Source organism: Neofelis nebulosa, chromosome 1 (assembly GCF_028018385.1).
Source record: "Neofelis nebulosa isolate mNeoNeb1 chromosome 1, mNeoNeb1.pri, whole genome shotgun sequence".
Classification (NCBI taxonomy): domain Eukaryota; kingdom Metazoa; phylum Chordata; class Mammalia; order Carnivora; family Felidae; genus Neofelis; species Neofelis nebulosa.
This window is the reverse complement of record NC_080782.1, coordinates 235,150,112-235,168,875: the sequence shown is the minus strand read 5'-3', so window position 1 is coordinate 235,168,875 and position 18,764 is coordinate 235,150,112. Positions and strand designations below refer to the sequence as shown.

The 18,764-nt window shown below is 50.4% G+C and overlaps 1 protein-coding gene and 1 non-coding gene across 4 annotated transcripts in view; both read left to right on the top strand.

Moving 5' to 3' along the window:
- Nucleotides 1–18,764, top strand: part of MTUS2 (microtubule associated scaffold protein 2) — a 373,877-nt gene that overhangs the window by 339,669 nt on the left and 15,444 nt on the right. For all 3 annotated transcript variants that reach the window (XM_058688745.1, XM_058688736.1, XM_058688750.1), the window contains one exon: nucleotides 11,840–12,054. In XM_058688745.1, the coding sequence (XP_058544728.1) occupies nucleotides 11,840–12,054 (215 nt within the window). The remainder of the gene's footprint in view (nucleotides 1–11,839; nucleotides 12,055–18,764) is intronic.
- On the top strand, nucleotides 9,434–9,518 carry TRNAR-UCG (transfer RNA arginine (anticodon UCG)). Its single transcript is given in 2 exon segments — nucleotides 9,434–9,470; nucleotides 9,484–9,518. It is a non-coding gene; the product is annotated as a tRNA-Arg (tRNA).

The window sequence follows — 18,764 nt, the reverse complement described above, 5'->3', positions numbered from 1 at the left end:
AAAGAACCCATAAAAATGGTACCAAGTATTTATTACCGTGAAGGAACCTCACGGGTTGGGATTTTTATGGATTTTTTTTTTCCTTATATTTTTTTGTTTCCCTTCCAAAATGTAAAGCAGAATGGCAGCCCTATTATTATGGGAAAGAACACTACCAAGATTCACATGGACTGAATCCTGGCTGTCCCTCTCTGCCTGTGTCCACTCGGACAAGTGACTTCACCCCCCAAGCCTCTGTCTCCTCTTCTATAAAGTCAGAGCAAAAATGCCCATTTTGCCCCACTAGGAAATGTGCTGGGCAGATTAAACAAGGTAGTATTGTGTGTTAGAGAACTTTATCGTGAAAGCACATACCAATGCCAAGCACTGATTTCACTATGCATGTCTCAGGTCATGGGGATGACCGATGGTGCACATTTTCTCCGCAGACGAAACTGACCTCTTTAGGGGACCATTTGGGGTGGGAGGGGGATTGTAATTACACAAATGATATACGCTTCCCTGTCTTCTTCAAGGGAAGATCTTCTTGACAACCTGTGCCGCCATTACAACATCCATAGCATTCTAGAAGGCTAGGACACGAAGGGGACGTAGCGCTCAAAGTGCCTGTAGTAATCAGTCTGTTAGGCTGCTGTAGGAAAACGCCACGGACGTGGGGGCTTAGACAACAGAAGCTTATTTTCTCACACTTCCAGAGGCCGGAAGTCAAGGGCAGAGTGCCTCGGGGTTGCCTTCTGCTGAGGCCTCTCTCCTTGGCTTGAAGGTAGACAGACATCTTCTCCCCGTGTCCTCTCTGAGCATGTATCCCTAATGTCTCTTCCTCTTAGTAAACAGTTTTTTTTTTTAAGTTTTTATTTATTTATTTTGAGAGAGAAAGAGAGAGCAAATGTGAGCAGGGGAGAGGCAGAGGGAGGGGGAGAGAGAGAATCCCAAGCAGGCTCCACGCTGTCAGCACAGAGCCTGCTTCGGGGCTTGATCCCACGAACCGTGAGATTGTGACCTGAGTGGAAACGAAGAGTCAGACACTTGACTGACTGAGCCACCCAGGCGCCCCTCTCTTCCTCTTCTTATAAGGACAGCAGTCCCACTGGATTAAGGCCCACCCTAATGGCCCTGGTTTAACTCAGTCACCTCTTCAAGGCCCCTTTCTCCCAAAACAGTTACATCCTGAGGTACTGGGGGTTAAGATTTCAACATACTATTTTGGGGTCAGGACCCAATTCAGCCCAGAACAGGGCCCATTCCTCCTCATTTTACAGATGAGACTGTTGAGGCCCAGAGAGGTTGAGTGAGATGCTAAAACTCCCACAGCCCGTGTCAACGGGCTGGAGCAGAGGCCTGCCTGGAGACCAGTGTTCCTCCCCCCTCCACCTCACCTCGAGGGCTCCTTGCTACCTGTGTCCTCTCTCCTTCCCCCTGGACTTTCATATCTCCCCCCACCTCCTGCAGCCCCCACTCTCGTCTTCTGTCATGTGGAAACTGTACTATTCAGGAATCAGGGTGTGGAAAGAGTTATTTAATATCGGCCTGGGCGAAAGCATCTTTAGCACATAATGACCTCTGTTGGTCGACCTCTGTTGAAGTCTCCTATATATGGTCATCCAGTCTGGGGGGCTGTGTTCCCAAAATTTGACGAACAGCTAAGTAAAATGTTCGTGCACTTTAAAACACTCCTAGACAAGAAATCTTTCTGGATCTGTGACGTAGCAGTCAAAACTCCTAGCATCTGGAAAATCTTTACCTTACCGCAGCCAGACCTTGTGCATTCTTCCAGAAACCATTTACACACCCGCAGGGAGAAAAACACGTCTGTCAAACTGCCCCTGCTTTGCTGGGAGAGACTTAATAACTAGGGTCTATCAAGGTCTCAGGCTTTTAACACCTCAACACTTTAATAAAATAGATCACAGCATAGGAACCAATGCCATACAGAGGACCATCATCAATCACTAAGTGGGTTTGTCAAAATTCAGGAGTCCCGAGTTTTGTGTTTTTCAACAACATCCGGGAAAGCCCTTCCTGAGTACCATGGACCAGAGGAAAATCCCCCCATAGCATCTGTGAACTGTGGACCCTCATATGTGTATAAATTCACGTGTGAGTTCAGTAGAGGTTTGTTCGGTGCCTAATGCGTAGCATTTCTCCCCAGTGGAACTCCTAACTCTATGTTCCCGTTTCCTTAAATGGCAGACCCCCCCCCCCCCCCCCCAGCCGTTGCTCAGACCAGTATCCTGAGTCATGCTTCCTGACTTCCTTCCTCTCCCTCCTCTAATCCACGAGCGGGTCAAGGTGGCTTTGCTTCCCAAATACAGCACACATCCGTCGTTCCTCAGCCTATTATATAGCCTTAGTCCCAGGCACCATGAGGTTTGCCTGGGCTCCAAATACATCCTCCTCACTGCTGTTCTTGTCCCGCCTCTTGCTTCCTACAGTCTGTCGTCCATGCAGCCGCCAGAGGGATCTTGCAAAAGCTTACTTCGCTCTTGTTATCCCCTGTTTGGTACTATCTGGACATCCCCCTGTACCAGAGTAGAACCCTAACTCCTCCCCAGGGACCGTGGGCCCTAAGTGATCTGACCCCGTCTGTCTCTTGAACTTCACCTTCCCCCATGCTCTCCGTCACAGACACTCGAACCCTGTGGCAGTCTTTCTGTTCCTTCTGTGCTCCGAAAGGGTCCAGGCTCAGGACCTTTGCACTGGTGGTACCTTCTGCATGAGACTCCCTCCCTCCAGCTCTCTATGCACTGCTCTTTCTCATCATTCACTGCTGTTCGGGTGCTGCCTTCCTAAAGGGACCTCCCTTGTCCATCGCAGCTCAAACTAACCTGCCCTTTCCCTGGTCCTTTGCCAGCATGGCCCTTCTTCCACTTCTCTGCAGCTATTGAAAGAAAGCTTCAGCTCTCTAAAGTTCTATGTAAAAGTCTTGCTCATTTGTTTGCCCCCCATGACAGTGTGTCTTGTCCACAGTGTGCCTACTTCCGGGTGTGGCAAACGGCGGGTGCTCGGTAAGTTCCGTTACTGCCTCTTGGCTGTGGGTCTGCCTGTGGACAGGATTCTATCCCCCGGGTGAGGGACACAGACAGGTCAAGAGATGTACTGCAATTCAAAACAGTGAGTGCTTGAAGGGTGCAATGCCAGGGGCTTGCCTTACAGCCGAGATCTTACAACCCTGGCCCCCCGGGGCGGCCCCCTCCAGAGGGACAGTGGGAATGGGGAGGCACCGGCCAGGGCTCCAGCGCCTGCTCTGTGTGGCCTGGCCCACTCACACGGTGGCCTTGGATCCGGTCCTTGACCTTTCTCAGCCCCCGCCTGGTCCCTTGCGAATGGAGATCAGGCTGCTACCAGAACCTATCCAGGTGGGGCAGGTGCATCAGGTGGTTGGCACCTAGGAGGCACTTGGTAACTGCACAAACGCCCATTTTGTCCCCAGGCCCTGGAGATGCTGCCGGACCTGCAGAGATGATAGGAGACCCAGGACTCTCTCCCTTGTCTCCTTCTCTCTCATTTCTACTCAGTACCTGAACCCTTCACGTTCCGTTTCCAGCCCCGCCTTTTCTTTCTCCATGACATTTTCATCAAAAGGAAGATCTTAGAGAGAAACCGAGGGCAGGGCTGTGGAGGACAGTGTGGCCAAATCCCAGGCACCATGTTTGTGGACGGACCCTGTTTGCCTCCTGCTTGTCACGGTGATCTGACAAGTGTGGACAAAGGCAGTTGCCACCGAAGGGCATTTTTCAGGCATTATAGCTCCCCCTGGCGGGCACTGGTTTGTTACAGAATCACTGCCATTAAAAACCAACAACAACAAAAAACAAAAACTTCCTAGCCTAACGATGCTCATAAACTTTAACCCCCTGTAACTGCCCTCCTGGGGATTTATCCCAGTGAAAAAATCAAAATAGTGTACGGGTGACGTGAACCAAATTTCCAGCAATAAGGGCGTGTAAATTATGGTACATCAACGTGAGAATCTGAGGTAGCCATAAAAATGTTGAGCACAAAGACAAGGAAAGCGCCTAACAGAATACGAAGAATCCACACCAGTGCAACAGCTATGAAGCGATCATGCAGTTGAAAATTTCATCTTTTCTGTGTAGCGAGAGGATGGGCAATTTTTCAGTTTTTTCCTTGGAAGTTATTATGTCCGTTTAATTATTCCCCACCTTCTGTGTGACTGTGGGATCTCCCTCCATCTATACGTAACGATAGTGACTAGGTTAGTTTCCTAGGCAGTGACCAAGGCCTGTAGGCTGAGTGGCTCAAACAACCGAGATCAATTTTCTCACAGCTGTGGAGGCTAGCAGGCCAAGATCAAGGTGTTGGCAGAGTCGGTTCCTTCTGAGGCCCCTGCCCTCTTGGCTTCCCCTGTCACATCATCTTCTTTCCATAGGCGTCTGTGTCCTATGAAGACACCAGTCATATTAGATTAGCGCCAGCCCTAATGACATCGTTGTAACCGAATTACCTCTGTAAATATCCTATCTCCAAACATGGCCACATCCTGAGGTCCTGGGGGGTTAACACTTCAACATATGAATTCGGTGACTATTATAATAGGAGCATTTATTTATATAGAGCATTGCCTCTTTATATTTAGATGATTTTACAAATTGTTCTAACGAAAGCACTCCTTATGATGCAAAAGGCAGTATCCTATTTTCCCTTAAGCTTTTCTCGTGATCACAGAGCCAGTGCTGTAACTACACGTTTGCTCCCTCTTTGGCAAACCAGTAAAAGTTGTAACGAGTCCAATGACGTTCGGGGCAATTATTTAAAGAAAACTGATCTTGGGGAGGCCGCGTGGCTCAGTCGGTTAAGCGTCTGACTCTTGATTTCCGCTCAGGTCATGATCTCACAGTCATGGGATCGAGCCCCGCGTTGAGGGCCATGTTGGACGTGGAGTCTGCTTAAGATTTTCTCTCTCCCTCTCTGCCCCTCCCCACTCACACGTGCACGAGGGCTCTCGCGCTCTCTCTCTCTCTCTGTCTTGCAAAAAAATAAAAATAAAAACTGATCTTCCTCACTGAGTTTTTCCCCTCTCGGTGGATTTATGAACTGTGGTAAAGATGATGCTCGTTTTACAAATGGTTCCACGGCAATTTTACTCTGCCAGTGTCCCGGAGATCACCATATCTTCATGTGTTACGCTCACAGGTTGATAGATGGGTATCTGTGTATTATGTATGTCTCAGGATGTGCTAAATTCAGCTTTAATAATATAGTATATACGTACACACCACTATATATATTCTTACATACATATGTTCAATTATTTAAAGTTGCACAACAGACTCTAATCCTGCTTTTGCTTTCAAACCATTGCTTCATGAATTACAAGCGTTACATTGTCTTGGCCAACCAAAACCCTGATATTTTTGAAATTATTTTCTTATCCTCCTAGGTTCTATGGATTGATTGTTACGGTGTTTGCGTCTCGCTATAAAGTACCAACTGCTTCCACACGAATAGTAAGAAAGAAGGAAGGAAGGAGAGTGAGACTCCAGATGTTGTCTAAGGCTGCTAAATTAGCCGGCACTCATCTGTCCGCAGAATGCCTGAATAGGTACATTTTTGAAGATTTACCGGAAGAGAGAGGCTATTTATTTCTTTAGAGACTCCATTATTGGGGCCGTCCCCCTTGGGGCCCCAGCTGTTCCTCCGAGTAAATATCTTCTGCAGGCCTGGGCCTTACAACATGGAGGCATGGAAAGAACAGAAGTCTCACCTCTTGTATGTGATAACAACCAGGAATTTGGGGATTGGAGCTGTGAAAAAAAAAAATTACCTTGCCACTTTATAGACAGCAAAACCGAGGCCTTTACAGCTCATTTATTTAAGGCAACAGTGCAGGTCAGGGACAGCCCTGGGATGAAAACAATCGTTTCTGAGCCCCCAGGCAGATTGCCAGGCCCGTGAATCGTCCTGTCACTAATATAAATGAAATAGCAAGTAAGATCAGAGTCTTGTCAGTTCTGACCACTGGATACCATAACCTTTTCAAACCCCATCTTTTCGTTAATTATGATAGTAATTTTTTCAGCATTTTTTTAACTCTTAAAACATGCAAACACAGGGGCGCCTGGGTGGCTCAGTCAGTTGAGCTTCTGACTTCGGCTCAGGTCATGATCTCGCGGTGTGTGAGTTCGAGCCCCGCGTCGGGCTCTGTGCTGACAGCTCGGAGCCTGGAGTCTGCTTCCGAATCTGTGTCTTCCTCTCTCTCTTGCTCCTCCCCCGCTCGTGCTCTGTCTCTCTCTCTGTCAAAAATAAATAAACATCTAAAAAAAAAACACGCAAACATATCATAAAGCTGTTTATTAAATGCATATTGGACAGTGAGTCCTATGATTAAGCACACAACCTCCCGAGGGAAGAGAGGTGGAAATATAGATACAGTTTCATTACAAGTAGGATTACACTCTCACATTATTTCTGCATCTTGCCTTTGTTTGTTTGTTTGTTTGTTTAACAACACGTTGCAGATATCCTTCCGTAATGGCACAAAACGATTTACCTTATCTTTTTGCTGGTTACCTAGACCCCACTGTTCATGCGTATCGGATTTATCACTTATCTAACTAGCCCACACTTCCTCCTAAGGCAAATCATGTGGTGGTAATCTTCCTTGATCAACTTCTTTTCTGCACTTGTGAAATTGTTGGGTTCAAAGACATGCTCTATTTAATTTCTTTTTTCCAGCGTAACTAAGGGGCTTCTGTTTCTTTTTAAAAAATTTTTAAGTGCATTTCTTTTGAGAGAGAGAGAAAGTGCGAGTGGGGGAGGCACAGAGAGAGAGGAAGAGGGAGAGAATCCCAAGCCAGCTCTGCAGTGCCAGCATGGAGCCCAGAGCGGGGCTCAAACTCATGAACTGTGAGATCATGACCTCAGCCAAAGCCGGACATTTAACCGAGGGACCCACTCAGGCACCCCTCCTTTTATTTATTTCTTTACTTTTTGATCTGTTTCATTCCGTCGACACAATCTGTAGAGTCAACTTACTGCCTTGATTTTCTGGAATTAATGATACTGATATGACTATGTAATATATAAACTTTTTCTCAGAGAAAGTAGTACTTTATCAAGGCCAAAATACATGATTAGCATTTCTTATTATTTTCATTTGAGTTTTGTATGCTCAATCTATCTCTAGTTAAGAAGTGGTGAAAATGGTGAAGTTCTATTATATTCCACATGTATCCGGGTATGTGTGTATGTGTGTATAGGACAGCATAGTGGTGGGGTTTTCATTTTCATTTTATTTTGCCAGCATATATCCTCATTATTGTTATAAAGAGTGTTCAAATCAGAGTATGACCTTTCCTTCTATAAAGACATCTACATTTATCCTCTAAGGTGTTTTCCCTGCCATAATATATATATATATATATATTTTTTTTTTTTTTTTTTTTTGAGAGAGAGAGACAGGGGAGGGGCAGAGAGAGAGAGAGAATCCCAAGCGGACTCTGCACTGTCAGCACAGAGCCCGACGCGAGGCTTGAACCCAGGAACCGTGAGATCATGACCTGAGCCGAAACCAAGAGTTGGATGCTTAATGGACCGAGCAACACAGGCGCCCCATGTTATATTTTAATTTTTTCCCTTTTTTTGTAAAAACTTTATCAAGATATAATTTTCATACCACACAGTTCAGCATGTAAAGTGTATAATTCAGTGGTTTTGGTACAGAGTTGTGCACCTGTCACCACGGTCTATTTAGAACACTTTTATCACCCCAAAAAGAAATGCCGTGTTCTTTAGCTGTCACCCCTGAATGCTCCTGTCCCTCTCATGTAAAGCTGAAAGCTATGTTCGCCCTCCAAAACGGCTAATCGATTATATTCCCACGAATGGTCCTTTGGGTGCCATTTTTCTCATACCCATCCTGTGTTATCAAAATATTTCACCTTTCTCAGCCTCACAGATGACAGATGAAAAATTGCATTTTGCTTTGGTGTGCACGTATTTAATCCTGAATGGTGCTGGCCATCTATTTGTATATTTTTTTTTGGTCATTTGGATCACCTATGTGTGCCCTGCTCTGTAGACCTACTTTAAATACAAGCAGCGTATGGTCATTGCCTCATTTGACCTCATCCACGGGTGCGTGGTACGTGGGGCAAAGACCACCGTGAAGTCAGTTCATCCAAATTACAGAAACAAGAGAAGCCTCCAGAGAGGCCTCGTGCACCCGGACACCCACCCTGGGGCTCATTACTGGGGGGCTCCCCGGGCGTTAGGTAAAATTATTGCCCCTCTGCTTGCCTCAGTTTGACTTTGTCTCAATCTACCAGCTACGAACTCTTATTAAATGCACATTCCATGGTCTTCATCCTGTGCTATTAAAATCCAGTCACCCCGGGTAAACCTGTCGTTATATACGCACCTCTTACCTAGCCTGTGGATCCTGATAGCTTTTTTCACCAGCTACAGTCCCCGGTGAGACCCCTAACAACTTTTCCCTGGCTGGAGGGTCTTTGGGAAAAGCTGGAGCTTTGCTAAAGCCAGGGAGCCAGACCTTGTGGGCGCAGGCATTGTCCCACTGCTGCTGAGCCCCTGTGGCTGTTAGTTACTGTCACATTCAGGGACCGTCGCCTCCAGTGAACCCTCGACCTTTTTCCACCACAACCTCACTGCCAGGCACCAGAAAGCCTCGCACTGAGTCTACTATTCATTCTCGTATTTATCAGCAAGCAGTCAAAGGCCGTCTTCCTACCCGATGGTCAGCCCAGTGCACCCCCAGCAATCTGTCCCTTAGGTAAACCTCACCTAAAAGATATACTCACAGCAGATGTGACAACAACACTCGGGGGCATCGCTAGCATATTTGACACTCTAGATGGGCCATTTGGAGTGCGGCCTCCTGCAGAATCACTTGCAACGTAACCTTGCGATAATCAGTAATAAGCATTCTTTCCCTGACTCACTACGTAAACACGTTAAAAAGAAATTTCGTTTTAAAGATGATCCACGTTATTAATATTCGCGAAGAACACAGTGCCACTTCTGTGCTATTTCTGCCAAACACGCGTGACCCAAATCTAGTAGTGAGGAATCCTCAGACAAACCAGATGGAGAGACATTCTACGAAAGAAATGGCCTTTCGTCTTTAAAAGTGTCAAGGTCCTGAAAGACCAGAACAGACCAAGGAGTTCCCCAGACGGAAGGAGAGTAAGGAGACCATACAGCTAAATGTAACTCGTGTTTTGCACCCAGATCCTTTTTTTCTGGAAAGGGTTATTAGTGGGACAGTTAGTGAAATTTAAATGGGTCTGAGCGTTGGATAACACTATCAGATCTGTGTTGATGTCCCGATTTTAGTGATTCTATTGTGGTTATGGAGGAGAATATCCTGTTTGTAGGGAATATACATTAAGGAATTCAGGGTTGGTGACAGCAGGTCGGTGTCTTACTTTCAAATGGTTCAGCCGGAAGGGGCGCCTGGGTGGCTCAGTCGGTTGAGCGTCTGACTTCGGCTCAGGTCATGATCTCAGGCTTTGTGGGTTCAAGCCCCGCCTCAGGCTCTGTGCTGGCAGCTTGGAGCCTGCTTTGGATTCTGTGTCTCCCTCTCTCTCTCTCTGCCCCTCCCCCACTCATTCTCTCTCTCTCCCTCTCTGTCTCTCAAAAATAAATAAAATATTTTTTAAAACTTTAAAATAAACTTCAAATGGTTCAGCAGGAAAAAGTCATTTATATAATAATGTATAATAACTTGTACTGTACAGCCAAGTTTTGTCTGTAATTTTTTTTTAAATACAAAAACTATTTTTAAAAACCTCAACAGTGAGGCACCTGAGTGGCTCAGTTGGTTAAGCGTCCGACTTCGGCCCAGGTCATGATCTCACAGTTCGTGAGTTTGAGCCCCACGTCAGGCTCTGTGCTGACAGCTCGGAGCCTGGAGCCTGCTTCGGATTCTGTGTCTCCCTCTCTCTCTGCCCCTCTCTCCTGCTCATGCTGTGTCCCTCTCTGTCTCTCAAAAATAAATAAACGTTCAAAACAAAATGAAAACAAAACAAAACAAAACAAAACCTCCACAGTAATTGTAGCAATTATTTAGAACTTAGGCCAACAAAAGACTTTTTTGAGGAGGATTATTTTTCACAGGCATTCTTCAGAATTGCTGGTATAAGGTAACAAAAAGGAGAAGGCTTTCAAAGTTGATTCGGTTATTGCTTTTAAATTCTCTAAGACAGCTTACACGATGGCACCCACCGACCTACCCTTGGTATACCCTGATCACGTTGGTAAATCGTGCAGACAGCCTCTCCAGATTGCGCACTGGAACCCTCCATCAGATGGTGGGATGTGGGAAAACACTAGAACAGGAAGGCCATGGGGACGGTGTTAGGCTGCGGGGCTGGCCAGATTCTTACACATGGTTCACACAGGACAACGTGCCTATGTGACCTCCAGCCAACCGCCACTCATTTTACCAAGGAAAACACGTTTTGAAACATCTCCGTGCTAGGGGCACCTGGGTGGCTCCTTTGGTTAAGCATCTGACTCTCGGTTCCAGTTCAGGTCATGATCTCGTGGTCTTGTGAGTTCAAGCCCTGCGTCCGGCTCTGCTTGGGATCCTCTATATCTGCCCCTCCCCAACTTGTGCTCACTCTCTGTTTCAAAACAAATAAATAAACATCTCCATGCTAATTAAATAATTTTTTAAGAGCCAAATGCGACAAAGAAGCCCTTGAATGAGCCGCCTTGTCAGGGGGGGAGGGACTTCTGATTCGGGCGTTTTCAAAGGCTGTGTGACCAGCCTTGGGTGTATATTCCTGATCCTAACCCACCCTCCCAGTTAACCAGCACACATACCCACGCACTCAGTTACAAAGTAAATGGCAGTGTTTCCCCAGCTTGCAGCGCGGAGCGGAGAGCACGGTCGCACCCAGTCTTTGTGGAAGGCACATGGGGTGCACGTGCACCCTGGCATCTGTGTGCACGAGCTGGGTGTTAGCGACTCCACTTGAACTGACCATGGTGGGTTGTCCAGGTGTTTTCTCCTTCTTGGAAGCCGTTCGTAGTCGAGGCAGCCGTCTTTAAAACGGAAGCAGTCATGCCTGCCTGCAGCCCGGGGGAGGCATAGACGCTAAGCCAGAGCGGCTGCAGGGGCAGCCCATGCAGAGGGGTTCTGAGCGGTTATAGTCCCTCCGGTGGAGAAGAATGGTGTCCGTGAAACTGCGTCACTGTCCCCACCTCGATCTTGCCTTGAGATAGTCCCATCGGGCAATGCGGCCTGGAGGGAACAGCCTTCAAGGATCCGTGTCCTCCCTCGCCCCTGCCCTCACCCCACCGCCCCCTTCCCGTCCTGTCCTGTCTCCAGCCCCCAGGTACACCCTGGTCCCAAACCTTGATGGGCAGGAGAGTCGCCTGGGACCTTGTGAAAAGTTGACATCCTGAGCCCCTCCCCCTCGGGGTTCTAATCCACTCAGGGTGCGCCTAGCAAAATGCCCAATATTTTGAGGGTGCACCTAGCACTTTGAACAAATGCCCAATGTTTTGATGCCTCGGGTCCACGGACCCTCAGAGGAAGCCGGCTCTAGTGCGGGAACCCGGGGCTTGCGGTCGGAAAGCCCGGGTTTGCCTCCGCAGCTCTGTCTCCGCACCCCGAAGGCCCTCGGGTAAGTCACCAGAGCTCCCCGGGGCTCAGGTTCGACCTCAACCCCCGGGGTTTGGGGCAAGGATCCAGCGGGGTAGGAGGCGAAGCGCTTTGCAAACCGCGGAGCTCTGCAGACGTTGACCTCGGTGATCCGCCCGGCGGGTATTAAAGACCCTCGGGGTCGATCCTTTTGGCTGCCCCCGAACCAGCTGTCACAAAGATGTCATTCTCCCCCCTCCGCACCAGCCTTCAACGCGGCCAAGTGTGAGAAACTGCAAAAGGAGAAGGAGGACCTGGAGTGGAGGTTTGAGGAGCAGGTGCGCGAGCTGGGCTGGCGGCAGCAGGCGGAGCTCCAGGACCTGGAGGAGAGCCTGCAGGTGCGGTTCCAGGCGGAGGCGATGCGCCTGCAGGAGGGGCACCACGCCCAGCTGCTGCGGATCCGGTGTCAGCACCAGGAGCAGGTCAGTGTCTCGGGCTCGGGCTCCGGCTGTGCTGTTGGGACCCGCAGGTGGAAGGTGGAGGGGAGCCAGCGCTGCCCCCCCCCGCGAGAAGTCCCGCTCCGTAGGTGAGCTTCCCTGCGCGGTTCACCCTCCCTCCGACCTCGTTGCGTCCTGCCGTCCTCTCTCTCCCTCTCCTCCGGCCGCCCTGGCCTCCCTCTCCCTTCTTCTCAGGCGGGCTCCCCCCCCCCCCCCCCCCCCCCCCCCCCCCCCGCCTCCGGGCGCTGGCGCACTTGCTGTGCCCTCTGCCTGGAATGGTCTCCCTCTGGACCTTCCGTGGCTCCCTCTTTCCGTCTCAGCCGGATTTTCCTCCAGTCGCTTTCTCAGTGAGGCCCTGCCTTGTCTAAAATTACAGCCCCTTCCCACCCCCACCCCCGCCTACACACTCTTCGTGTCCCTTCCTTGTTCAGCGCTTATCGCGGTCGAACAGACTAATTTTCCTCGGGTCTTCTCTTTCTCATCTGCGTATTCCGCGAGGGCAGCGATAATCACAAGCAGACGCACGTCTAGCCCTCGTGAGGCTCCAGGGACTGCTCTTAACCCTCTACCTCTACTAACTCATTTAGTCCTCACACCAGCCCTCCGAGGTGGGTCCCATTATCGTCCCCATCTTATGGCTGAGAAAACCGAGACCCAGAGGTCACAGAAAAGCCAGGGTGGAACCCGGCCTGGCTCCAGAGAGCGTGCTCTCCAGCGCGAAATTAGAGTTGTCCTCCAGGCTGCTTAGGCAGCGGTAGATGTCTGCCTGGCCGTGCCTGCCCTCCGCGCACCTGCTGAATGAAGGCATGAATCCCGCTGGTTAACCTCAGCCCGGCCGTCTTATCAGAGAGGGCAGTGCATCCCAGAGCAACTACAGAGGACGCCCAGGGTTGTGCTGCCCCCCGTCCCAGCCATTGCCCTCCCCTCCCCGCTCCCAGGACTGCCTTTCATGCAAGGAGACAGGGGTCCGCTGTGCTTCTGGGAGCACCTGCACAGCCCCATTCTTGGCTCTTCTTTCCAAGTCCCCAAGCCTCTGATGCCCCAATGCCCACCTTCTAACGGGTGTGTTATTTCACGTCGTCTGCTTGTGACATCCCAAAAGTAAACTGGCATTTGTGAAGAGCGCCCTTTCAATCTCGGGCGAGCGCTGAGTGGCCCTCCATTATTGCGAACGTTCATGATCATGAACATTCAGGCTGCCCTCCTCGGACTGCTTCCAAATAAACATCCTGGATGGTGGCGGTCCCCGGGGGCTTGGGAACTCAGGAGGCACCAGGCCCAGGCCAGAGTTATGATAAGTACTGTTGTTGTCCTTTAGACTCTCCTCTTGGACAACACTTTATTCAGCTTCTCAGGTTAGCATTCTCCTTTTCTAGAGGCCTGTGGAAACCGGACACACCTGCCTGCTTGCGGTGCTGTAGACCTTGAGATCAGAGAACAGAATAGCTTACAGCTAGAGTTACCCTGCTGCTGCTAAGATTAGAAACTGAGCCCCAGCGTCTTTCCTCCTAAGCATGCAGAGCAGAGCTCCCGTGAGTCGACGTTTGCACCTGCTGTAGCCTTACCGATCTCCCGGCCCCTCAATACGTCTCAAACGTGTGCAGGTATCAACTAGTTCTGTGCCTCTGTGTGGGCTGCTCATTCCCGCTTTTACGCAGAGTGCCTTTTCCTCCATGTCCACTAAAAGACTTCTGGTCTGAAGATCTGTGGTCACCAGCAGGAGAAGGTGCTTGGAGGGAGCCCTCTGAGCAAAAGCTCGTGTTGGGGTGTGGTGAATGGAAACCACGGAGCACAAGCCACAGCCTAGCGGGCCCGTCCACCAGCAGGGCGCCACCTGGGGCCTCACTCGAGTGTCACTAGTGCAGAGACACATGCCGGGAGATGTGCTCTCGCCTGGCTTCTAAGCTGGGACATAGCAGCCTTGTAGAGATTTTATGCTGGGAATTACTGGAAAGAAAGAAAGGCCCTGACTTTCCCACTTGAGGACGAGTTACGTAAGCTACCTATGTGTATTTAAGAAGTGCTCTGTCTTATGAAGGCTCTGAGTTCTGTCCTTGATCCTTCAGAATAGACAGCTAGTGATTCATTTATTTATTCATCTAGGCAGAGGATATTTAGTGAATGCCACGGTCCGCAAGGCATTATGGCAGGCCACCGCGAGAGATGCCAAGATGTGGGAGGTGTGGATTTACTCCCTCAGGTTACAGATCGGGAAAGTCCCGACAGAAGTGCCCGAGAAGCTGTAATACTGGGTGAGAAGTACGGAGGATGTGTTGAGGAATTTAGATTACTTCCAGCTGTGAAGATAAGGGAACGCTTTATGGTGGAAATAGCGTCTCGAGACTTCCTGTGTGAGCAAACCCTGCCTATGAAATTCCACTGGTGGGGGCGGGGGGATGGGTGGTGATTTAAATCTGTGAATGACTCGGGTCCCGATTCTGCAGCTGCATATCCCTTCCCCAGCAGAGAGCAATGCAGGCGGCGAGGAAGAAGGCGAAACGCGCCTCAGTCCAGTGATTCCAATTTCCGGACAGAAAAAACGCTCATGTGTTCAGGGCAGGGTGAGAGTCAAGTGTATGAGTGCGACGGAGATTTGGATGGTCCACTCCCCGCGTCAGTTACCCGTGCGGGAATCTCCGCGCTCTGTGGGTCTTCCTTATCAGGGACGATTGCGTTTGGCAGGGCTATCTCCACAGGTAGCGGCATCTCTGGGCTTCTGGAGCCTTCAAAATCAAGCTAGCCCATCTGCCTTCTCCTCGTGCCCCCGTGCCGCACGGCGGGCAGGGGGGAGGCGGCGTCAGCTTTGACGTGCGGGGTTTTCAGAGGCTTTACTCAGGTCGGGAGCTCACTGTTAAGGCAGGCCGACCTCTCAGTTCACCGCAGGGTCTCCCTCAGGACACATCCAGCCCTTCCGTCACCTGGAGGGGCAAAGACTGTCCCTGCCTACACATGGGAATCACTTGGGACGACTTGGGACAAAACACACCTCATCGTCCTTGGCCCACGTGAACTGAATCAGAATTGCTGAGTGGGTCCTGCCACGGGGTGGTTTGTGAAGGCTCCCGGGGCCCAGCACCGCACGTGTCCTGGGACGTGCAGGGCCCTGTCCTGCGGTCTCTGCTTCGGGGCACGAGCAGGGGGCATGGCCTCACCCCTTGGCTTTCTTCTGTGACTTCAGGACACGGCACGACTTTTACTTTTCACGTGGGACTAAAAGGTGTTTCATTAACATCACCTCTCATTCTGTTATGTGTGGCCAGCTGCACATTAACAGAAGCCAGCTTGCCAGAGCTTTCCCGAAGCATGCAAAACCGATTTTCACTGTAAACACACGTGCTTTTTCCCTTTCCGCCCCAGACGTAGTTCCTTCTTTGCCCAGCTTGCAGCCGTCCTCTCTGGGCTGCCTGTGGCTGTCGCCCAAGGATACTTCGCCACACAGTCCGGTGTTCAGGGATCGGATTTGTGACCGTTGACCCCCTTGCTCCAAGACCCTTTGGCAGTCTGTCTTACTCCCTGACCCGTCCCGGAAGTCTCGAGTCCGGGGCCGCTGGCTCCTACCTGCGTTATGGGTTGCGCTCCACAAAGCGGGAGCAGAGCCCTCCTTGAGGAGCAGTGGTGCTCGCCCTTTGGAGTTTCCGCCCGCTCTGTCTCGTGTCCAGGACATGCCTTCCGCCCTTTCCCGAAGAAATCATCCTCATAGGCTTGCTGGCAGGCTCAGCGTCCCCCACGCTTAATCAGAACGTACAGAGGCCGCTTTGTCCATCATCTTGCATTATGTCTCTTTGGTCCTGCTCGGCAGGCATTCAGCTCCCATCAGCGGAAAGTACACTCTCCCTAATCAGACAGAATGAGGTCCCCGGGGGCCCTCTGTTCTTCCAGCACCAGAGCCCCCACACGCCGGGGGGGGTGGCGGAACCGGGAAGATAGGGGCTTCTGTGAACAGGTGCCCACGTGCTGAGCTGCAGAGGGACAGAGGCTCACCCGTGAACGTGAGGCTGCCCTGAGTCGATGCCCAGGACACTGTGGCAGCGATGGAAGGGAAGGGAAGGAGGGGGCTCCTCGTTACCTAGGGAGGAACATTAAGAGAGCCCTGGAGAACAGTAAACATGGCATTTCGGCATGACGGCGACTGTTGGACGGACGCGATGACAGACGCCCCTGTGGCACAGCCCTCAGCCCCCTCTCCCTGGAGAAGGGAGGAGGGCGGTCCAGCAGCGGTTCAAGGGGGGCCCTACCCCGGGGTTCTAAAAGGAGAAGAAGGATGCCTCACCCAGCCCAAGTGTGCCGTGGGCTGTCTAGTTTAGCGCCTTTTGCCTCTGACTGGGCGGCCGGTGCGTGAAAGGAGCTTGCGTTTCCCTCGGTTCAGCTGGGCTGAACCTGCTCACGTGCCTTGAGAAGTTTTCGCATCTTCTCAGGCTGAGAGCCCTTACTGGCTCCTTGGGACCGTGAGCCCGTGCTCCAGAAGGCAGCCAGCAGCCGTGGGAAATGTCACGGGGATTAATATGACAAGAGGGAGGATGCCAAAAGCGGGCAGCCCCTGCCTCGTATTCTTCAAAACCCATAAAGACACACAGAAACCTCAATTACTGAAGAGTAAGGATTACTGTGCCCACATTTGGGCTCAGTGGCTCTCCTTGGGTTCTTTCAAGACCTACTGGGCTTTCCTCTCATTGCATGTGGGCTTTCAGAGTTAGGGACTTACTAATTCATTTGTAAAAGCACCTCTGAGGGGCCGTAGCAGTTAGATCATGCCCTTCCACCGTTCCTAACATGTTGGGGGCAGTGTTTTATCACCACTAAGTCAAAGACCTGCCTTCCACCTGACCAGAGGGCCAGGTATCTGGCCACAAACATAATGTAGCATTGCCAGTCAGGGCACATCCCCCTCCAGGGATGCATGGGACTCTTCTGGAACTCAGCCCTTCCATCCATCTCTCTTTCCTGAAACGACCCATGGCAGTTTCTGGAAGAGCCTGATACATTTGAATCATACCAAGGTCTGATGAAAGATTTTTCTTTATACCGAAGCGGGTCACATCACTCCAAATAATGTGTGGGTACTTGTTTCTACAGTGTGCTATGGGCTTCACTGACATCAGTAATAAAGCAGAAAGAAAAGATATTTCCTTTTTTTTTTTTTAAAAAGTCAGGGATTTATTTTTCCAAGAGACTAAAAGGCTTTGGACAATGATGCCATAAAAACCTCATATAAACAGGAATTGGACAATTAAACAAATGTGGTAATCAGCCATTGTGCTGATTGGCTTCAGAGCTCTGAGCCTTAAGGAAAATATCGTTTAACCAAGAATGGCCAGTAAATAAAAGAGAATCGTTGCACACCATGTCCGTTTTCCTATGATAAGGCAGCTTTCCTCACACAGCGGAGTTCACTGTTGGTTTTGCCAGAGATACTTCTTTTCTAGCGGATGAAGTTTTCATTTTCCGCAGGAGAGAGAAGTCAGGCAAATTCTCCTATGCGATTATCGTATCCAGAACAGGAATCGGCCCCATTTAAAACTAAAAATACTCCAATGCCTCCACTTCACGAGTGGGCTTCCTTTCTTGTGCAGAACCCTTCCTCCCTTCAGAGCAGAGGTCGGCTTGTGAATTATCCGCAGACACATGAGGGACCTAGACTCCCCTCTAAGCGGGTGGCTGAATATGACTGGCTAGAAGCAACATATTCGCCACCGGTCCACCGAAGAGCTTTAGGACCCGGGCCCATTTCCCGGTCCAGTGTTTTTCAAATGCCAGGTTTTGACACAGTAGGTTGTGAAATGAATTTAGTGGTTTGTAACTGGCATTTTGGAACACAAAGTAAGGCAGAAATGTTAAAGCCAGATTATTGCAAATAGGAAGAGAAGGTGCTGTTTTGTGGAACTTTGGTTTCGCGGGTGCGCACGCCCATGCGTGATGTAACACACTGTGGTGTTTTCTACCGGTGGGTCACGGACCAAGAATTTAGAAGAACGTTCTCCTGGTGTGCTACTAGGAGGAGAGGCGGGGGTTTTTTTTGCAATCGCTCCTGAAAGCCGTGTATTTGAAGTTAAAGCAACAGCCACACCAATAACAAACACAGTAAACGTGTGGGGAGTGCTGGGTTGCAGCGATCGGGAAGGGTGAAAATTAAAATCCTGAACCAGCTGCACCACCTGCGATTACGTTCTGGAAATCAGCCAGAGAAACCAGAGCAGCTCCACGTTGCCTGGGCGGGAGATCCGGGTGGTAATCTGGAGGGCACGGGTACGGGGAAGCAGGTGCAGCGAGCACGCACAGATCTGCCGGCCTGCCTCGGTGCTGGCGACAGGATCCCGACACATTCGCTGCGGTCTTGCTGGGGGAGGCGACACGGTGTGTTGGAGAGAGTTTCGCCTGTGGCGTCGGACGGACCTGCGCCGACTGCCGGCTCTGCCGTTTACGAGCCCTTGGCAAAACATTTCAGACCTCCCTAAGCCTCGGTCTCCTTGTCTGTTAAATGGGCGTAAAAACACCTGGTTCGTGATGCTGCTGTGAGAGCCAAGTGCAGTAACCAATAGCAGGTGCGTTAACAGAGGTCGGTTCACTTAACGTACCCTGTGCCTTCACGCTCCCGCCTGTCACTGGGCAACAGAGAGCAGAGCATCCAGTAGAGGACCCTCTTCTTTTCCTTAGGCACCATTACCTCATAGTGATTGGTGAAGGGGGAGGAATGGGAG